This window comes from Pteropus vampyrus, unplaced genomic scaffold (assembly GCF_000151845.1).
Source record: "Pteropus vampyrus isolate Shadow unplaced genomic scaffold, Pvam_2.0 Scaffold6, whole genome shotgun sequence".
Lineage (NCBI taxonomy): Eukaryota > Metazoa > Chordata > Mammalia > Chiroptera > Pteropodidae > Pteropus > Pteropus vampyrus.
In genome coordinates this window covers 3,342,367-3,363,952 of record NW_011888787.1, presented here as the reverse complement: position 1 = coordinate 3,363,952, position 21,586 = coordinate 3,342,367, and the positions used below count along the sequence as shown (strand labels likewise).

Below are 21,586 nucleotides of genomic sequence, written 5' to 3'. Positions count from 1 at the left end.
CCGTGTTCATAATAGCTCCGAACTGGAAATAACCCATGTGTCCGCCAGCTGGGGAACGACAGATAAACAAAATTGTGGTACATCCATACAATGAAATACTACTCAGCAATAAAAAGGAATGAACTGGACTCAAGCTACCACATGGATGAATCCCGAAGGCACTGCGCTGAGGGAGGAGCCGGGTCCGAAAGGCTTCACGCTGTAGGATGCTATGTGGACCTCGTTCTGGACGGGGCAAAACTGTAGTAACGGAAATCAGACCCGTGGTTACCGAGCCTAAAGGTGGGGAGGAGGGAAACCTTTTGGGGTGATGGGAATGTTCAATATCTAATTGTCACAGTGGTTTATGTAAATGTTTACATTCATCAGTACTCAAAGAACGACATACTTAAAACTGATGAATTTTGTTGCATTTCAATTTCTACCACAGTAAAGCGGATTAAAATAATGCTGCGTTCCTTTTCCTTAACTAGGTAGGGCTCAAAAAGTGGTCTGGGTTGGCTGTGACCTGGAGAAGTCACATTACCTTCCCACGCCTCCACTGCCCCATCTGTACAGGAGGCTGCGTGACAGTTCCTGGCTGGACACTATATGGAGGAAGTCAGAGAATGTGAGCGAACGTACAGAGCCTGGATCCATATGGGGGTTCAATAAATGTCAGCTTCTGCTCCCCACCTCAGTGTCCATGAGTGGCTCTACTAATGCACGAACCTTCGACCAGCCGTGGTCAGGGATGAACCGGAAGACCCGGGACATTCTGGAGCCCTGGGGAGCACGGGGGACCAAGGCTGCAGCCGGGGTGGGGTGGAGCAGGTGGGGGAGGGAAGCCCACGGATGTGGGTGCTGGGAGGGGAGGTGGCAGAATGGCACAAAGCGGGTGGCCCGGCCAAGGGCTGGCCTGACCACTCTGCCCAAGGCCAGCCTGGCTGTGGCCTCCAGGCCTCTCATTTCCTCTGCCTTAACGCGGGGTCATGTAAGTGCTTTCCCGTAACTGCATCATCTCCCGACACGGTGTCGGCTTAAACGTGGCGCAGGGCTGGAGCCAGATGAAATCTCCTTTGCGACCCACTATGATCTGCACCCGCCGCCGACTGAGCCCTTGGGCCCCGTGACGCGGAACACAGGCTTCGGTGGCTCTGTCGCTTCCCACAGGCGCCAGGACGGAGCGTTTCTCTGCTTGGCTTCTGGTTAAATGTTACCATCATTATCTTTAGGAGGAAGCTGGAGACGTCTGGGAGACAGGGTCAAAAAGAGGGACCCCGAAAAACTTCTAGGGACTTTCAAAGGCTTGGAGGTAAATGGTGCCAGTTCATTATTGTATCCAATTTTACTTCAAAAGTTCCTCTTAGCGCAGTACACTTAGTAGCCAAGATAGGGTTAGTTTTTGTCTCAGAAACAGAGGTGAGAATTTCCTCTAATCATGGGAGGAGAGCTGGAACGAGGCACAGAGTGGCTGCTGAAATGCAGTCACGGGAAACTGAAGGTGCCGGAGGCAGACGCAAGCGAGTCGTGGTCAGTCGGTGGTGGAACACCGAGCAGGTCGACAGCTAAGAAGGGACAGCAAAGGAAGCTGGGGGAACAAACTGGGAGCCACTGAGCTCACGGGTCGCTCCCCACAGGAAAGCCTGGTAGCTGATCGGCCTCCCCCTGCCTCTTAGTTGCCCTGTGTTTCAGGCGAAACCAACTCTGGAAATGCAGATCTCCCCAAACCCTCCCCGTGGCGTGCCATCCAGCAGTAATTCACTCACTGTCCCCAGGTCCCTAATTAGATGCACTGCCATGCCCGCGTACTCGAAGGGCCAGTGCAAGCTCCTCCCGCGGACCCCAGCATGGTACGCGAGATGACGTCAGCACGGCTCCCCGAAAGCACCGGGGGGAACGCAAGATGAAGGAAAGCCGAAAGGAGCTGGAGCAGAGGGAAAAGGCTGGATGTGAATGGCCTGCACGCTGCTGGGCCTTGCAGAGCCGGAGGGCGGCAGGGGGCACAAAAGGTGAAGGTGAAGGGCAGGCGAGAGCCGGGCAGCAGTGCCCGGCCCACGGGGTGAGGACCCCTCAGGGCTGCGGCCGCGCTCCACATCAGATGACACCAAGGCTGGAGGACACCGGGCGGCCAGTGTCCGCCGTCAGTGGTTCGGAGACTTCCGGAGCCCAACGATGGCCACGCCAAGACTGAAACAGGAACGGCGAGGTACCCCGAGGGGGGGACAATGTGGTCCCAAGGCCACAGCTATATACTGTGGCTGAAACCCAATCTCGGAATGGCCATCTGCGGCCGGTCAGCTGACCAGGGCGGCACTCCTGGCCCTGGACAACAGCAACGACAGCTACCGTTTACTGAGCATTTATCTATGGCAGGCGAGATGCAAGGCGCTCGCATCACGGCCCCATCGATGCTCACGGGAACCCGGGGGGCTCCCATTATTTCACAGACGAGGAAATGAGAGCTCAGAGTAGTTACACAGCTTGCCCCAAATCTTTCTGCTGGCTCAACAATAAATGCTTAGTGACTGGCAGACAGATGGATGGATGACTGGAAGGACAGATGGACAAAGGCAAGGCCGGCCTGACAGATGGCTCCACTGTCCTCCTGCTCCCGGGACTAGACTTGGCCCTTCTAGGGCTGTCAGAGGAAGCAGGGAGAGCAGTGGGCAAAATCGGGTCGCCTTGAACAGAACGGCATCAACAAATATTTACGGCAGCTCTATTTTGTTGAAGATAAAAACACCTACTTCTTACTGGACAAAGAAATGGTCCCTCCCTGTCTCTACATTTTCAAATGCATGAAGAAAAGCCCCGGGGTGGCCAAGGGCAGTTGGGTTCGCCCCACGTCTGAGGGGCTTCTTCTGGGTGTTCACGGAGCCAAGTTTTCAAGGAGAGAGAAACAGGACATGCCGGGCGTCACAGGCCGAGCAGGAGAGGCGCCCCCCGCAGGCCTGTTCCTTGAGTCTGACTCGGCTTTGTTCAAAGCGAAGATCAGATTTGGCGCCTGCACTTTTACCCGCTGCCTGACAGAAACCAGATGCCAAGTGCCTCCCTGCCCTGCGACGGGGCCTCTGCCCTTAGGAAAATAATGTGAGTCAGCCAGGCAAAAAGCACCCAGCACCACAACAAAGAGAGAGCAGCACACTCCAAGCGCCAGGCGCTGACTCCTGAGCCTTTAGGGAAAGGCTGACTTTGAATCTTTTGAAAGTAGAAGAGATCAAAAAAGATAAGCTTTGCACCTCATTCTTAGTCTGGTCTGGAGGTCTGGAACTTTTTCCTGAAGCTCTACTTTTAGCTGGATGGTTGAGAAGCTCGAGCTGGTCACCAGGGGACACCAGCCACACATTCCCCTCTGCAAGCCACTTGACATTCTGGTGACCCATGGAGAGAACAGCCACCTCACTGGTACAGCCCATGAACGGGAGGACCTCTTCCCTGGGGAGAAGCGAAAGGGAGAAAGACGTAAACCCAGCCTCCAAAAACATCAAAAGCCCAGAGGTAGAACGAGTCGGCCGGCAAGCTCCAGCCCGTTCACTCAGACCCTGAGTGAATCGAATCAGAAGTCAGTGGAAAACTGCAGCCTGACGTCCACACGTCCGCTGGATCCTACGCAAACAGCAGTCAGCAGTGCCACCTGCTAGGGCTTCAGACTCCGCTTCCACAGGGATTTCCTGGCTAAAGGTGGATGGATCCACATCGGATGCGGCAAGGATGGCCCTCTCCCCTTACAGCCACGCCCCTGGCCCCGGCCCCCAGTGTGTGACGGCACAGGAAGAAGAGATGAAGGGATACTCACCGGGCTCGCAGCTGCCTGGCCAGGAGATGACACCTGCCACTTCCTCTATTTCACTGGTTAACGCTAGGCACGTGGCCCCTACCGAACTGCGAGGGAGGCAGGAAAATCAGGAGTGTGTGCCTACCTAGTGAGCGCTTGTCACATCACCTTACGCCCTGACCTCTCATTCCCAAGGACCAGCCCATGGCTTCAGGTAAATTCAAGGTCACGATACTTAGACCTTCCATCATTACCTCAAAACCCCAATGGCAAAAACCACACAGCATCTTCCTAAAACCAATTCCCTCTTCCAAATTTCATTTTACGTCCTTTCCCAAGTCACCACACTCATCTTCTAGCCTTCCCCCTTCCACGATATTCCATCAACACCTCTTTAAACAGCTAACTTACTGCTCTACAACTGTCCTTTGATAATGTCCCTCATTTCCCACTGCTTTCAACCCAGATCTTACCCCCTACAACTGAATCATTCCAGGCACTTAAACTGGTCACTTGCCTCTTCCTTTCTACCCTTCCAAACGACCTGGCACATGGCTGCCTAACCTTCCCTCCCAGGGGGCTACTTTCTTAGTTCCCGCCCTGCTGAAGGGCCCACAATGCTTCCCCACTGCATAGACCAGGGGTCACCTCCTAAGCCTGCGACGTGCAGTCCTCTAGAATCTGCCTGTGGAATGAGTCAGGACGTAATCTCACTGTGTCCTGACAAGGCCACGTCCACGCCTGTCTCTACAGGTCCGCTCACGCCATCCACTCCTTCTACGCGAACCCTGACCCTAGCTCAGGACCCGTTCCAAACGCGACGTCCCCACTCGAGACCTTTACCTCTCTCCTTTCTGGCTTACCGCAGGGCGAAGCACTGGCTCTGACTCACGGGCCTTCTGATGATGATCTGAACTGTACTGTTTTATATGCACAGATCCTACGTCCTGCTCCGTTGAACGAGGGTCTCGTATAGATTGCCCTTCATTGTGAGTAGTAGAAAACGCCAACTCGACTGGCTGGGACGGCGAGGGCAGAAAGCGTGGAGCTTGGCCTGCTCCGTCTTCAGTGGCTCTGTCATCCAGGACCCAGGTTCTTCTCATCTCTTCCCCTCTGTTGGCCTCCACGGACTTGCTTTCCTCATGGTGACAAGACAGCTGCCTCACTGCCAAGAATCTAGTGGAAGGAGGCAGCCCCTCTGTGTTTCTTTTGAGGAGAGAAGACATCTTTCCCACAATCTTCCCAGAAGAGCCTGACAGATGGCTCCACTGTCCTCCTGCTCCCGGGACTAGACTTGGCCCTTCTAGGGCTGTCAGAGGAAGCAGGGAGAGCAGTGGGCAAAATCGGGTCGCCTTGAACAGAACGGCATCAACAAATATTTACGGCAGCTCTATTTTGTTGAAGATAAAAACACCTACCTCTTACTGGACAAAGAAATGGTCCCTCCCTGTCTCTACATTTTCAAATGCATGAAGAAAAGCCCCGGGGTGGCCAAGGGCAGTTGGGTTCGCCCCACGTCTGAGGGGCTTCTTCTGGGTGTTCACGGAGCCAAGTTTTCAAGGAGAGAGAAACAGGACATGCCGGGCGTCACAGGCCGAGCAGGAGAGGCGCCCCCCGCAGGCCTGTTCCTTGAGTCTGACTCGGCTTTGTTCAAAGCGAAGATCAGATTTGGCGCCTGCACTTTTACCCGCTGCCTGACAGAAACCAGATGCCAAGTGCCTCCCTGCCCTGCGACGGGGCCTCTGCCCTTAGGAAAATAATGTGAGTCAGCCAGGCAAAAAGCACCCAGCACCACAACAAAGAGAGAGCAGCACACTCCAAGCGCCAGGCGCTGACTCCTGAGCCTTTAGGGAAAGGCTGACTTTGAATCTTTTGAAAGTAGAAGAGATCAAAAAAGATAAGCTTTGCACCTCATTCTTAGTCTGGTCTGGAGGTCTGGAACTTTTTCCTGAAGCTCTACTTTTAGCTGGATGGTTGAGAAGCTCAAGCTGGTCACCAGGGGACACCAGCCACACATTCCCCTCTGCAAGCCACTTGACATTCTGGTGACCCATGGAGAGAACAGCCACCTCACTGGTACCGCCCATGAACGGGAGGACCTCTTCCCTGGGGAGAAGCGAAAGGGAGAAAGACGTAAACCCAGCCTCCAAAAACATCAAAAGCCCAGAGGTAGAACGAGTCGGCCGGCAAGCTCCAGCCCGTTCACTCAGACCCTGAGTGAATCGAATCAGAAGTCAGTGGAAAACTGCAGCCTGACGTCCACACGTCCGCTGGATCCTACGCAAACAGCAGCCAGCAGTGCCACCTGCTAGGGCTTCAGACCCCGCTTCCACAGGGATTTCCTGGCTAAAGGTGGATGGATCCACATCGGATGCGGCAAGGATGGCCCTCTCCCCTTACAGCCACGCCCCTGGCCCCGGCCCCCAGTGTGTGACGGCACAGGAAGAAGAGATGAAGGGATACTCACCGGGCTCGCAGCTGCCTGGCCAGGAGATGACACCTGCCACTTCCTCTATTTCACTGGTTAACGCTAGGCACGTGGCCCCTACCGAACTGCGAGGGAGGCAGGAAAATCAGGAGTGTGTGCCTACCTAGTGAGCGCTTGTCACATCACCTTACGCCCTGACCTCTCATTCCCAAGGACCAGCCCATGGCTTCAGGTAAATTCAAGGTCACGATACTTAGACCTTCCATCATTACCTCAAAACCCCAATGGCAAAAACCACACAGCATCTTCCTAAAACCAATTCCCTCTTCCAAATTTCATTTTACGTCCTTTCCCAAGTCACCACACTCATCTTCTAGCCTTCCCCCTTCCACGATATTCCATCAACACCTCTTTAAACAGCTAACTTACTGCTCTACAACTGTCCTTTGATAATGTCCCTCATTTCCCACTGCTTTCAACCCAGATCTTACCCCCTACAACTGAATCATTCCAGGCACTTAAACTGGTCACTTGCCTCTTCCTTTCTACCCTTCCAAACGACCTGGCACATGGCTGCCTAACCTTCCCTCCCAGGGGGCTACTTTCTTAGTTCCCGCCCTGCTGAAGGGCCCACAATGCTTCCCCACTGCATAGACCAGGGGTCACCTCCTAAGCCTGCGACGTGCAGTCCTCTAGAATCTGCCTGTGGAATGAGTCAGGACGTAATCTCACTGTGTCCTGACAAGGCCACGTCCACGCCTGTCTCTACAGGTCCGCTCACGCCATCCACTCCTTCTACGCGAACCCTGACCCTAGCTCAGGACCCGTTCCAAACGCGACGTCCCCACTCGAGACCTTTACCTCTCTCCTTTCTGGCTTACCGCAGGGCGAAGCACTGGCTCTGACTCACGGGCCTTCTGATGATGATCTGAACTGTACTGTTTTATATGCACAGATCCTACGTCCTGCTCCGTTGAACGAGGGTCTCGTATAGATTGCCCTTCATTGTGAGTAGTAGAAAACGCCAACTCGACTGGCTGGGACGGCGAGGGCAGAAAGCGTGGAGCTTGGCCTGCTCCGTCTTCAGTGGCTCTGTCATCCAGGACCCAGGTTCTTCTCATCTCTTCCCCTCTGTTGGCCTCCACGGACTTGCTTTCCTCATGGTGACAAGACGGCTGCCTCACTGCCAAGAATCTAGTGGAAGGAGGCATCCCCTCTGTGTTTCTTTTGAGGAGAGAAGACATCTTTCCCAGAATCTTCCCAGAAGACTCCTCCTCATACCTCACTGATCAAAACTGTGTCACACGCCCATGTCTAAATTACAGGCCTCCAGGACTGGCTCAGAGCAATCGGCTTTTAACTCGGAGCCGGAAGTGGGGGCATCTTTCTCTGAGTGGGTGGGGGAGGGGAAGCATAGCATTCAAACCAAGTCATGGTTCTGCCCTTAAGAAGAGAAAAGAACGGGTATTGCATAGGCAACGGACAGTGTCTGCTGCAGGCAGAAAACCCATGTCACATACTTGTGTTTTCCCTACCTTGCCATCCCCATGCTGTGCTGGCACCTAGGAATGCTCATCAAATAGCTATGGAATTGAGCTAAAACCAGAAATTACCCTGTGGCTGTGAGAAAATAGTGAGCATTATAATAGAGCGGCACAACTGCGCACTTGTGCTTAGAAACTGGACAGAGCCATGCAATCCAAGCAGATGCGAAAAGCACTCAGCCCAGGAGGAGTGGGAGGCCCGGCCCCGGCCCCAGGCTGGACCTACTCCCAGTTCCACAGACAGGGAGCAGGACCCAGGCCAGCGTGCTGGGCAGCTCCCCACAGGACCCAGCTGGGCCTTCTCCTCAGATCAACTCTTGCCTGCACTGGGCCAGTGGTCTACATCCAGCCCAGAGCCGGCAGGCACAACGGAGGCGCACAAGCGAGGCCTGTCGGCGCCTAGCATGTCACGGAGCACGTCGTGGGCACACGCGAGTCTGTCGAAGAGGAAAACCTGGACCCATGAGGTCTGGGCTGTAAAGACAGGTGCTCCCGTCGCTCGGAACTGAAGAGCTGGCTCATCGGTCTCCCCTCTTTCCCCTTCGGGCCCCCTGCTCCGGTCTTTGCCCTCCATCTCAGCTTTCCAGCACACGTCCCCAGGTTCTGTGGGCAGCACTGCAGACCCAAACATACGTGCTTCCGCCGTGGCTGGGACACGCGGCAAGAACTGCTGAACACGAGGCTCTCCAGTCCCACCGATGCCCTATGTCCACAGCACAGGTCCACAGGCTTTAGCAATTTGAAGTTCTGGGTTTCTTTTCCTGACACGGTGGCTGGCGTTTCTGTGGCGAAGGAAAATTCTTAGATGCAGCCTCTCTTTAAGAGCTTCAACGATTACGACGTGTATTCGACACTCGAGACGTATTGACTGACTGAGCGGTTGTCATTAGGTTGAGCCATTCGACACCGCTGATACTCCACTGTTTTCGACCTACAAATATGGCCACGTCATCCACGTCAACCTAGTATTTACTCTATGCCAAGCGACAGGGCAAGGAGGGGCTTGGGATACCAGGAGCCACCACGCAGTCATGATCCTTGTCCCGGTGGAACTTAAGAGTCCAGCGCGTTAAATCATTAATTAGAAAGCAATCTTGATTTAAAAAAAAAAAAAAGAAAGAAAAGAAACATACAATCTATCTTCACTGTTGTAATTCATTGTATGTGCATTTATTTGTGCACTGCTTGGCCTCTTTGCCAGCCTACAAACTATACACAAGGACGACCGACGGCTGTGTCTCCTCTACAGAACAGCGGCCAAGCACGCGGCAGAGCCCATTAGGCACCTGTTACACTTAGCAATTCCTGTTACAACAGACAAGTGCAGGTGCTGGAAACCCTGGCAGAGTGAGCTAACGGATCGTGGGGGGAACGGATCAGGAGCTTCCCTAACTTGGAAACTTCTGACATCGCTGAATTAGGAACTCGCAAACCAGGTCTCCGTGCCGCCGATGAGCTTCCAGCAGCACGTACACGCGGGGTTTCACGGGACTCTTTAAAAATCTTAAGAGAACAGACCGTTTCTAAACAATCTAGTATTTCAGAAACACCACTTAAATAAACAATTGGTCTAATTACAAATCATTCTTATTTCTCCCCTAAAGCGGGGTCCCCAAAGACCTTTGTGAGATGCTGTATTAGCCTAGTCTGAGTGACAGTATTTACTTAAGAGCAGTAACAGTGAAGTTCTTGAAAAATATTGTACAGCTCAGACATTTTACGAATTCGAACTCATCTTCCTCATTAGTCTGCATTGTCAGGGGTTTTACCTATTAAGAGAAAGTACTGAAGGCTGCTTTTGTAATAGCCACTAAATTCTTTTTTGCAGGACACTTCTGTAGCAAGAACCTAAGCGAACGCCAGAAAGTGGCAGAAATACAAAACAAAGACAACTGGAAGAGCAACTGTAACCCAATTTAGTCTAATAAATGACACATATATGAAGTCACATTCAAATTCTAAGCAAAGCACGTGAAAATTTTAGATCCTGCACTTCTGACTTTTTGATTGACCGTACAGAATTCAACAAAAAATGTCAGCAGGCCTCTTATCTACTTTGCAGCTTCTTCCCGAGAGCCAGCCCTGGACACAGCGACAGCCATCGGCGAGCCTGGACAGCACCTTCACGCGTTGGGCCTGTCATCATTCGCTGGTCACATTCACAGAGCGTCTTGAACTCTCTTGACATGGCAAACGATCAGCGGGCCCTGTCTCCACGCCAAAAACAAACGGAAACCTGTCACCGGCAAGGACACCCGGTCTCTCCGAAGGATGCCCAAGACCCCATGCAGCCTCCTTTGCAGAACCTCGCAAATCTCTGGAGTGCAGGCAGGATGATCAGGGGCTAGTGCAGATTATGCTCTGAACGTCTTAAGAGATTAGTTACCTAAAACCCCCCACATGACTTCAGTCATCCCCGTTACCGATGACAGAGTAAAAGCCTACTTGATTAGAGCTGAACGCCTATACGTTTGCAAAAGGAAAAACATGCAGAAGAAAACGAGAGCCAGATTTCTGACGGGCACAGCACCAGCTCCAGGATGTCAGGGGCTGCTGAATAAATTATGACAAGGAGGCGCATACAGTAATCATAAATTCACCATAAATACCACAGCCCTCAAGGCTCTCGTATTTACTTTCTCCCAAACCGTAGGCTGAATCTGGCCTTGTCCTCAAATGAGGCCTGGCTCTCCCCAAATTCCAAATATGGGAAATTACAGCTCTTCTGCGGTGGGGTTAAGGGTGGGAAAGCAAACGTTTGTACTGCATGGCGTTTTAATTGAAACAAAGGCAAAGTGCACCAGAGTCTCTTTCTCTTCCGTCGGGGCATTTCCCAGTCCTCCTTCCATCCTCCCCTGCATCCAGGCCCACAAAGTCTTTTCCTCGCGTCCAGAATAATTCCTCTTTAAAATCAGAGGACGATGCATGAGATCCACAAGATTCTTCCAAAATAAATTCAAGTCTGGAGGCCCAGAAGTTCTCGATCTACTTTCTCCCTTCCAGAAGCCCAATACTCTGGAGAAGTACTCAGAAGAGCTGGATTCATGGCGTGAGTATAGTGCGGATGCCTCTCTTCACAACCAGAGAGCTGCTGGGGGACACCAGCTCCAGGCGGTCACCCACTGACAGACAGAGGGAAGGAGAAAGAGCTGGGCAGGGTGCTGCCTGTGGGCTTGTTTTTTTCTGTAATGAAATATATACCAGAAGACTGACTGCAAAAAGGTCCAGCAAGCTATCTTTTGCACTGAAACATCAGAAGACATTAAGAAACTCTTCAGCAAATCATCTCTAAACGGTGTCAATAAAGGGTTGTCTGTTTTGGAGTGAGCCTGGAACGAATCTATCTGCACAATCACTCCTCTGATAAACTAATGGACGTGTCCATCTGGGAAGCGGAATTCCCAACAGGCCATCCATCTCCGCAGAAAACCAGAAAGGCCTCGAAGAAGTGCTGTTTGTGGGAAGAAGGACGGCCCTGGGCAGAGGCTCCCAGGAGCAGTTTGGGGGCTAGAGCAACCCCCACTATGCACGGTCTACAAGCCACAGAATGGGGGACGTGGAGAAGGGAGATGCAAAAAAGTGCAGACTGGTGCCTTCTCAAGAGTTAACCCCAGCCCAGGGGAGGGCGGCTGGCAAGGCACAGACCTGGAAGAGCCTGTACCCCACTGAGCTGGCAGAGCGGCTTCTGGAAAACAGGGCCCAATGCTGGTGAGGGCCCTGAGCTGTCCCAGCCTCCCCTCCCACGGCTTCCTGAGAAGAGTCGCGTAGGGCATCAGGGAGGCCAAGTACAAGGGCCAGCACCACACCCTGACATAAGGGTCCGTGGGAGAAAGCGTCTCTTATCTGATGGGAAGAATGGGACGGTGCTAGTTCTCATTTGTTCTGGCTTCCTAGAAACTCACAGCTCAGTACGAAATGCCCAGTTCCCACAGGCAGACAATATCCCCCAGCAGTTAATAAGGACATTCCACATAGCCAGGGCTGGAGATATTTATATTTGCTATTTTTAGAAGAAAGAATTTGCCCTTGGGGGGGTACCCCAATCTCCCCCTTCACGGATATGCATCTCTTACTGCTAAAGGGCCCTTCATCAGGGCTGCCCCTGGTATTTGTAACTCATGGCAGCTAAAGAGGAGCAGAGAACAAAACAGGAAGAAAAGATGTTAAGTAATAATAAGAAAAAAGACCTACCTTAGGGAAAGAAAAGAGTTCTCTAACGCCAGCGCTTTTAATTAATCTATTTATTAAAGATTAAAAATACATATCAGGTGACTACGTAAAACATTCGTCGTGATTTCACCTTTTCCTCCCTGGTATGTGAGATAAGAGAACAATGCGTGCTTGTAGCAGGCACTCAAATATCCGTTCACTGAACGGACGAAAAAGTCTTCTTAGGAAAGTCTTTTAAGTAGATTCGCACGGAGGAGCGGTCTCTGGATGGGTGGTAGCAGGTCAGACAGATGTTTAAGAGGGGTTGACTATGATACGTGAATCCAACAACCATCCCTCCGAAAGAGCGACTATTTTAAAAATCAGGTCTAAAGGTGAACCATCCAAGAAACCTATGCTGGCTCTAGGGGTTTTAAAGAAAGTCACACCTGTGAACCTGAGACGTAACCCAACCCTTTGAAATGATCATCTTTGTACAGCAATAGCTACTTCTGCAGGGCTAGAGAAAAAAATTCTCTTCCTTTGGGTTAAGGTCTCGAGTGTCTGGCAGCCAGCACCCTTGGGGAGAACTGGTTCAGCTCATTCTAAATGGAAGAATCATTTAGGAATTGAAAAGGCAGGAAAACTCTCATTTTTCTCCCTAGTCTATGAGCAAACAAAAACACTTAATTGAATTAGACACAAAACCCAGGATTTATGGTTGTCCTCTTAACAAGTTTTAAATAGGCCTCATTTTAATTCAGCATAGCTTCAAAATTATAACTAAAATAGTTGATAAAATATGTGTGTTTAATTTGTGAATTTATGGGTTTGGGGAGAAAATATTCAGAATAAACACATCAATTATTTTTATCAAATACATTAAAATTTAAGGGCAGTGTTTTTATTAAGACTCTTGCTCTTGATAAAGCAAGACAAAATTATTCCATTACATAGCTATTGAATGAGGCTCAGTACTCCCCAATGATTTCACAAATTACAGTTCCAACTAGCTATAAAATAACTAAATCAGTTCCGATATGGCCATAAAATTAAGCCTGAAAAAAAACGGTGAAGTAAATCACCCCTTTAAAATCAAATTGTTGAACAATGTGTCCTGTATGGTTCCATTTATGTCAGGAAAAAAAAATCTATATTTGTGTGAGTATATGCATAGAAATTATAGAAAAGGTCTGGAAGACTATACATAAAATTACAAAGGACACATATCAGACTCAATAAGGGGTGTGGGGCAGATAGGGGAACTTTTACATTTTTACTTTCAATCTGTACTTTTTTTATTTTTTACAACAGAACTACAATCACCTGTTATCTCTGGCAACAAATTAAAATTCAAAAGAATAAAGCAAACAAATATACGCTGCCTTGTGAAAATGAAACCAATCTCTTGTCACCTTATTATACGTTTACCCTGAAGTACTGTATTTGCTGTTTTAAGCTATGACTTAATTCGAATCAAATCTTCAGTGAACACTAAGGCTTCCCGACATGGGTGTTATACCTAAGAAGTTAAGAAATTTCCTTTTTGGAAGTCTTTTTAAAAAAAAAGAGGGGTGGGGTGGTCAGCTGTACCTGGCCAGAACAGGATAGGAGTGGCCTGACCTGCAGCAATGGACGATCACTCAACTCAGGTCTCCTGTGCCTCCTCTTACTAAAAGTCCCTCCTTAGCAAAGTCAAAGTCCCCAGTGCAACCCTTCATGGGCAAACTCCACCTCGGTTGCCCTCGTTCGCCAAGCTTTCAAAGTAACACTTGGGATCCAAAAGCTGGCCACACCTCGGAGATTCCAAAACACCTGATCATGACACCGCCTGCCCTAGACTGCTAAGATACGGAGCTGATTGGTCAGGCTCTGTGTGTCTTCTGGTCATGAGCAACCCAGGGCATCAAATTTTGCTTTAGCGCTAGTCTACATCAAGTGTGAGTGATCAAACTGGTAGTTACATAGGAAAAACAGATTGCTACTACTTAATAAATGCTATCTGTCTGGGAGAGAAAAGATTTCAAATTTATGGGGCTCCTGGGGGAAGGGAAGTTAATAAAAAATGGTCCTTGAGAAGGAGCTTGGCAGCCCGCCTCATGACACAATACTCCAGAGTATGGGAAAATGGGTGTTACAAACAAAAGCCAGAATTAAATACACGAAAATAACACCAACCTACGGTTATCACGAGCATACTCTACACCAAAGAATCATAACCCACAAGTGGCATGAGATTCCTTTCCCGTTTTAATAAAGGGACGGCCTGGTGACCTGGAAGATGAGAAGAGAGGACACCAGTTTCATTGAGTTCACAGTTTTGTAAGAATGTCTTCACCCTGACGATTTTTTGGTAGACGCACAAAAGCTCCTCCTCCTTCGTTAGAGAAACAAGGCCATCCACTTCCACTCCGCGTGCCCCCTCGAGGAACGCCTCCTGTGCTCCCACTGATCCTTCAAGGCACCCACTTATAGCTCTCTGGTATCTTCTATCTGTCTCTAGACCAAATACCCAGACCTCACATCAACCGACCGCTCCAAGTGTCACCAAGCAGCACCCTCAGGCCCCCGGCCCACTGACACTGGGCTTCGCCACCCCCGAGAAGCCTTCTCGAAGCAGTCCCATGCGCCCACGTGTCCTCCGGCCCACGACTCCGCCAAGACCTCACTCTCCTATTACTCAAGGAATGCCTAACATTTAGGTCTTCCAGAAAGCCTTTCCCAAACGGCCATCCCTCATCCCTCATCCCTCATCCTTCTCCTGGACAGAGAACCCCCTCACTCCTCCCGTTGATCTGCAAACAAGATCACCCAGACCTTGCCTCTCCTTCCACAATAGACGCCCACGGTCAGAAAGCACGTGATATCGACATCTTCCTGGCCATTTGCCTGGCCTTAGATTGTCATCTCCTAGAGGGGAGGGACAGGGTTGTGTTCAGCAAAGCCTGAGTCCCCTGCGTGATGGGGAATAGGGTTATTGGGGTGAATTTAATTAGAGGGATAAAACGGGGCTCGGCAGAAACTTTGTTTCGACCGTCAGTCTTATAAAGCCTATTATAAAGCTTTTTAAAGTACATCTGACCACTTTTCAGCCTGGGTAGAGTTAATATAATTTAATCTTTGATTTAGGATCTTGCGGTGCCCTGAGGCTCATCATTCTCTTCTGCTACTATAATTACAGATGTGGAATATGTAGAGACTGGGCTGCCAGTGGCCTGGAAGCTAATTTCTAGGATAAATCCTTGCTACACATCCTGTGATTTGTGCCTTTCTGAAAGTGGAGTTCAAAAAAAAAAAAAAAAAAAAATCCCACTTAACTGAGGATTCCAGTTAAGGGAGGTCCATCGCCATGGTCTCTGTCAAGGGCCTGCCACTGTGGCCCTGTACTGTATTAGTCACTTAATAAAGGGTTCTTGATGAGGGAATTTGGCAACATGTGATTTTGTACAAATATAAGCTTGATTTTGATGGCAACCACTCATTTCTTTGAAAATCAGGGGATATTCACACACAAATTTCCTAAATTTCCTTTAAGTAAAAACCAACCCTTTACAAGAAATAGCTATGCTCACTTTGAAGCAGCAAAGAAACAGGTGTCCAATCATGGCAAATGAGGGACTCCCAAAGGAACCTAAAAATATGAATCGAGGAGCCATAACTCAGAAGCACGAGGCCAGGGACCATGGACCAGTGGAGGCCAGCATCTGGAGCCACTTCATCCAGCTCCCTGGACAGGGAAAGTGGTCTGCCTGGGCACCAGGGACCCAGTCTAAGCCCAAATTCCAAACTCAACACAATCTAAGCCAATTACATGTCTGCATCGTCCCTCATGAATTGGTCCCTAAAACCACTGAGTCATCTCTCCAATCTCTAAAGGGCCACTCTCCCCTTACTGTGACTGCTGACGCCTCTGCATTATCAGGACTCTCCTGGAGAGAGAATGCCCTCTCCATCCAAACCCTGCCATTTCTCAAAGCCCAGCCCAAGTCCTCTCCCACAGTGTCTTCCCCATCAACTACCACCAACGACGAACTCTGAACTCCACAGGAGTCTGTGGATAAAATCTAGGAGTTGCAAAGAAAAAAAAAAAAAATGAATTGGAAAGAGTGTTAAAATTTCTCTGATTATGAATGTAGGCAACCATCATGGTAGTCTCCAGAACTGTGACTTTGTCACGAGAGACAAGAGACACACTTTCATGTCGCATCACAGTTGATGCAAATACCCCAAAATATCATTTTCACTCCTCCCTATGCCAAAATTATAATTGTTAGAACTGCTGTTAGATTTTGTTACTTAGCGAGTTATTAAAGAAGCGCACTACTATATCATAAATTTACTTGCTATTTTGATGGCCTACATTTCAATACAATTGATTGCCTCCGTTATCCTGTGTATTTTTATTTATGCATTTTTAAATGTTATCCTCAGAAGGGGTGCACGGGCTTCACCGGACTGCCAGAAGGATTCTGGACCGCACAGAGAAAGTTCAGAACCCCTGTTTGGTGAAGTGAAGGTGTAAGCACTATAGCCAGATGAACCTGGATTTAAATCCAGATTCTGCCAATTTCTAGTTCTTCTCCTTTGAGCAAAATGATTTAAACTCCCTGAGCCTTGAACTTCCCCATTTCAACTTAGGGAGCCAATCCAGGAACAACGGCTACCTCGCGAAACCATCCGTTCATGGAAAGGGTAACTGAACACCCACTTGCTTCGTGCCAGGTGGAAGGCTGAGCTCCTAAGCTAATGAACATGACAGCACTTTAGAGAGGAGGTCATGCTACATGAATTGTTTGGCAGTGACTGGCATTCTATGAGCATTCCATAAACCCCATAGCACCACTGCTAAAACCACACTTGGTGATTGACGACATTCTGATTTTATGTTGCCTCCCACGTACAACTGTGGGTTCACCAAGCTTACATCCTCCCAACATGGCTTCTTAGGGTACGTTCTTAGGGCTGGGCCTCACTGAGGGGGCAGCAGCTTGTTAGACTGAAGAACACAGGATCTGGAACCAAATGGTCTTAGCTTCGAATCCCTGCTCTGCCACTTGCAAGCTCTGTGACTATGCCAGAGACTAGTATCTGTCCCCCAAAGTCTGTTCTCTCCTTCCTCTATAGTAATGAAACTCCTCGATTTCGGCTGCGCACATGGACACTCAGAATTAAGGATAGTTCCCCGCCTCCCTTGCAGCAACGTATGGTCATGTGATCAAGTTCTAGCCAATGGGGATGTAAGCATAAGTGATGTGTGCAAGTTCCAGGAAGTGTCCTGAAATTAAAAGGGCCTGCCCTTCACCGGCGTTTTTATCCTAGCACAGCCATCTGGGACTAGGAGATGACCTTGGGAATGGAAGTTTGCACATGGAGCACCATTTCTAGCTAGTACAGTAGGGCGAGTTCTTTAATCTCCCTGGACCTCCATATCCCCATCTACAAAAAGGGGATAATACAAGCTACCTACCCGGCAAGCTTGTTCTAAGGACTTAGAGAGAGAGGGCTTGCTTCATAGCAAGGGCCAGAGTTAAGAGAGATGATATTACTATCACTATTGTTCTTCTCTGCTGCAATGAAAAATACTGGAAATTGGCACATCTTAACACAGCTCTGGGTACCCAGAGGTGGCTCAATGATTTGCACAGTTGAAAGGCACCCTGGCCACTCCAGACCCCCAGATAAGAACTCCCTTCTCTGGCATCCTTGTCGAATGGCCCCCAGGAAAGGAAAGTGTACTATCTCTGAGATAACTATTAGGACAGGGGTGTTTGTTCATCCATAAATCATGATCCTCATCTTCTTCCTGCAGAACCCTTCCCCTGACAGCCACCAAACGACCTCACTGCTCTACGTCCCCCTTCTTCTCTGCCTTTGATCACTGCGGTCCTGCCTCTACGCTCACTCCCACCAACACATCAAAGTTCCTTTCAATCTTTTTGGAAGCGCCTTCTGGCCTCTCGCCGAAGAAGGCTTCCCTAACTAACTGGGAAGTTAGCGGTCGCTTCCTGAGTCCCATCCTATCTCAAACTCTACAAATGAAATTCTCTCCCACCGCAGAACACAAACGATCGTTAGCAAGGGACATGTTCTCCTGCATCGATCCAGTCCCGATCTCCTACATTTTTCACTGCTAACGTTTTTAAAGCTATTTCATCTTGTTTGCCACATCAGCACTGATGCGGGAGGCATAACTCTTCGTGGCGATGCGAAATCGAAATGTGCTTTATGTGCCTGACGCTCATCTTCATCTTTCCTGATGATTCCCTTCCTGTTCCTGCAGACACAAATCCTGTCCCGTCTCTCCCACATTGCTGTCATCTTTCCATGTCACTGTCACTCACGTAGGCTGCTCCCAGACACAGGCACAGCCACAACCACCTCCCCTCGCCGCAGGCCCTCTCTTACTCACTCACCCCACATTCGCACTGGCCCCTGCGCTCGCTCACTCACTCTCTCTCTCTCTCTCTCTCACATCTTCTGCCCTCTGGCTCCACCCATTCCCAGTAGCGGAGACTTTACTATTCTCATGGCTTGACCAGGTCCAGGCTTACGATGCCTTAAGGCTTGGAACAAGGGTGGCTGTGGCAGCCAATGGCTCTCCAGTTGGGTGGGGGACCCCGAGGTGCAACAGGAAGAAACAAGACACAGTGGTCGCGAGGGCAGAAATCAGTACCCAGACAGGCAGAAAAGGAAGAACGTGATCCCAGAGATGGCAAAGGAGGAAGGCAGAACGACCTAATGATGTCAAATGGTCACAGCATCTTGGATGTACCCTGCATACCATCCCCCACATGCTGTCACGGGGTTTTCTAACTCAAACTGCCATTTCCAGAGGCTGGCGGCACCTGGGTCAGTCTCACTTTGCAGAACACTTAGCCTTACCCTGCTTTTTACAAACAAACTCACATGGGCATAAAACCTGGGGATTCTTTACCGTTTTAAATTCACATTACACATTAATTTGCAATACCCAGCAAGAATGCTGCTGCATAAATCAGATCACACCAGACCGCAAGCAGGAAATAAGACCCCAACGTAGGTTTTGGCCCCTCCCCAAACACCATCTGCTCTCCAAACAAAGTAGCAGCGAGGCCCCCTCCCCACCATGCTGAGAGCCGTCCAGGGATGAGAAGAGAGGGGGCTTCGCCAGCGGAGCTCAGAACACCAGGCAGAGATTACCATGCAAGTCCACAGTCCCAGAGCTTCCTGCTCTCACGCGTCTGGCCTGGCCTTCCGCCACCGTCCCTTCCATGCCACCTTGACACTCATTCTCCTCCGTGGCACCTGCTTATACATGAGGCTGGGAGTGAAGGGCAGATGACAGTGCCGGATGCCGGGGCCCAAGCTCCAAGCCACGGAGTGGCCCAGCTAGGGACCAGCAGGCAGGCAGCCTTACGTTTTACAGCACTTCCTGTCGGCAGAGGACAGGAGACACAAAAGGCACCAATGTCACATTTCCTTGTTTTCCCACTGGTGGTTCCTTCTGCCCTGGTCCCCACCCTACCAGTCAGGCCTCCTTCCGCCTTAGCCGCCCCACCGGCCCACAGCCAAACCTCCTGGAGGGCCTTCCTTGTTTGTCTTCTTGAATCCACATGAATCACTAATTACTGATTTCAATCCAGACACTAAGTGAATGAGAAACACGGTGTAACAAATACCAATACTTAGGGCTGGTGAACAGAGCTACCTGCCTCCGTAAGTCGGCCTCAGCACACAGGAGACAGAGAGACACCTGGGCAGAAGACTACGCTTCCAGACCCGGTGTGCATGTGTGCTGGGGCGGGGAGGGCAGACACTAATGAACTCACGCCGGTTCCTTAACTTGGCTATACACTGGAGTCACCTGAGAGCTCTCTCCCAGAGAATCTGGTTTCATTGGTCTGGGGTTGCTGCCTGGATTTTTAAAGGCTCCCCCAGTGACTCTAACATGCACCCAAGTCTGAGAACCGCTGACTGAACACATTTATTGTGTTGTCAAGATGTTTAGAACACCTTATAGCCTTTCCCTGTCAAGACAGCCTTGGAGGTATCGTCCTGTTTTACTGAGATTCAGACATCAGTCCTGGTAAGGCTGAGACTGGAACTCAGGTCCTCGAATTCCAAAGTCCATTCTCTTTCCACCCCTCTGTGAACTCCTGCAGGGGTGTAGACAATGCATGAAAGCAATCTCCACTGCCAGCAGGTCACAAATTCCATGAATGCAAGACACCTAGATTTGGAGATGCAAACACCATCGGCAGCAGTGATGACCTCTCCCGAATGCAAGGGACCCAGCCTCAGAGAGGACAAGGGGTGTGCTCATATGTGAGCTCTGACGCAATGGACAGACAGATCCTGGCCCGGGAGCTTGACCTAGACCCAAGATACCACACTTAAGTCGGTGCCCAGTGGCATGGAAAGTACTGTTGAATTTGAGAATGGACGAGTGTTGGGCAATGGGGGGGCTCTTCATTGGGGAAAGAATCCTTAAGAGGGGTGTCAAGGGTTCGCCTCTGGGAGCCACAGTTTCTAGTTTCTCCATCTGCTCTAAGCATTCTGAGCTTCTGTGGGGAACACAAAACCCAATCCTAACACACCCCTAACAGGCAGCTTCTGTTCCTCTAGCCTCACGTCCAGAATAATGATGCAAGCTTCCTCGGTGAGGAGACACATGATGAGCGCCTTCAAACATTTTCTGTCTCCAAACTCCTCAGGAAGGGCAAAGCATCCCGTCAACCCCCTTTCCCAACCACGCCCACCTCCCCCTCAAGATAAAGCACCATCAACACCGAACCAACTTTCCCGACAGTCGGAATAACGTGCCACGACCGTCGGATTAGGAATTACTGTGGGCCACGCATCAAGTTGATAATACAAGGAAACACCTTACAATCCACACGGAGTCCCTAAACCACCAACGTGCAGGTAGGGGACCTTAGTACTGCGAGGCCTGGGACACACGCTTTAGGGACAGCAAATGCTCCTTCCTACAGACAACGAACAATATTCCTCCTGGATCAGACACGGGTCTCTTGGTACTCTCTCCCAACCTGTGTCACACACCGGCTGCCTCCCGGTGTCTGTCCCTCGAAGCCCAGTGCTGATGGGAAGGAGCCACGAGGAATTCCAGGAACCGAGAGCGGGTTAAACTTTCCCATCGATCGCGCGGAGAAGCAGCAGCACTTACCCAGCACAGCCAGACAGCTGAGCACCAGGAAAAAGCACTTCATGTCGGCAGCGGACCGAAGACACGGCACAGGGCGCTTCCACTGCTCCCGGCACTTAATCTCTCATCTCTAGCAATCCACTTAGACCTCCGGGGGACAGTTTTGGAAACAGAACTTAACTCGGAAAATAAGAATAGGTTCAAGAGAAGAGCTCAGCAGGAGGGAGTCCGCGGAGGGCAGCGGGCGGCATGGGTTAAACTCCCCTGTGCAAAGAAAGGGTCCAGAACGATTCTGCAGGAGCTCTAGGCTCCTGCGACATCATGTGCCTCGCGGTGTCCACTGGAATTGTAGATTGCGGTGGATTAATCCTCAAGGAAAAGAAGGGGAAAGTCTGAGGAAATCCTTTCATGCGCTGATTATACAGAAATGTCCTTGGCTTCCCGGTGAAGGTGTCTGCAATCTCCCTCGGTCGGATTCCCCAAAGGGAACGGGGCAGGTTTTGTCAAAACCTTTGAAAGCCACATCGCCCTGGCCGGCGTCGACCGTTTTTGCTTTCCTCATC

At 50.3% G+C, this 21,586-nt stretch overlaps 1 protein-coding gene across 1 annotated transcript in view; it reads right to left on the bottom strand.

The window, feature by feature from the left end:
- IGSF3 (immunoglobulin superfamily member 3) overlaps positions 1 to 21,580 on the bottom strand; it is a 95,451-nt gene extending 73,871 nt beyond the window's left edge. The window contains exon 1 of the mRNA XM_011368825.2: positions 21,045 to 21,580. Within this exon, the coding sequence (XP_011367127.1) occupies positions 21,045 to 21,087 (43 nt within the window). The 5' untranslated portion in view covers positions 21,088 to 21,580. The remainder of the gene's footprint in view (positions 1 to 21,044) is intronic.
- Positions 21,581 to 21,586: the final 6 nt, after the last annotated feature.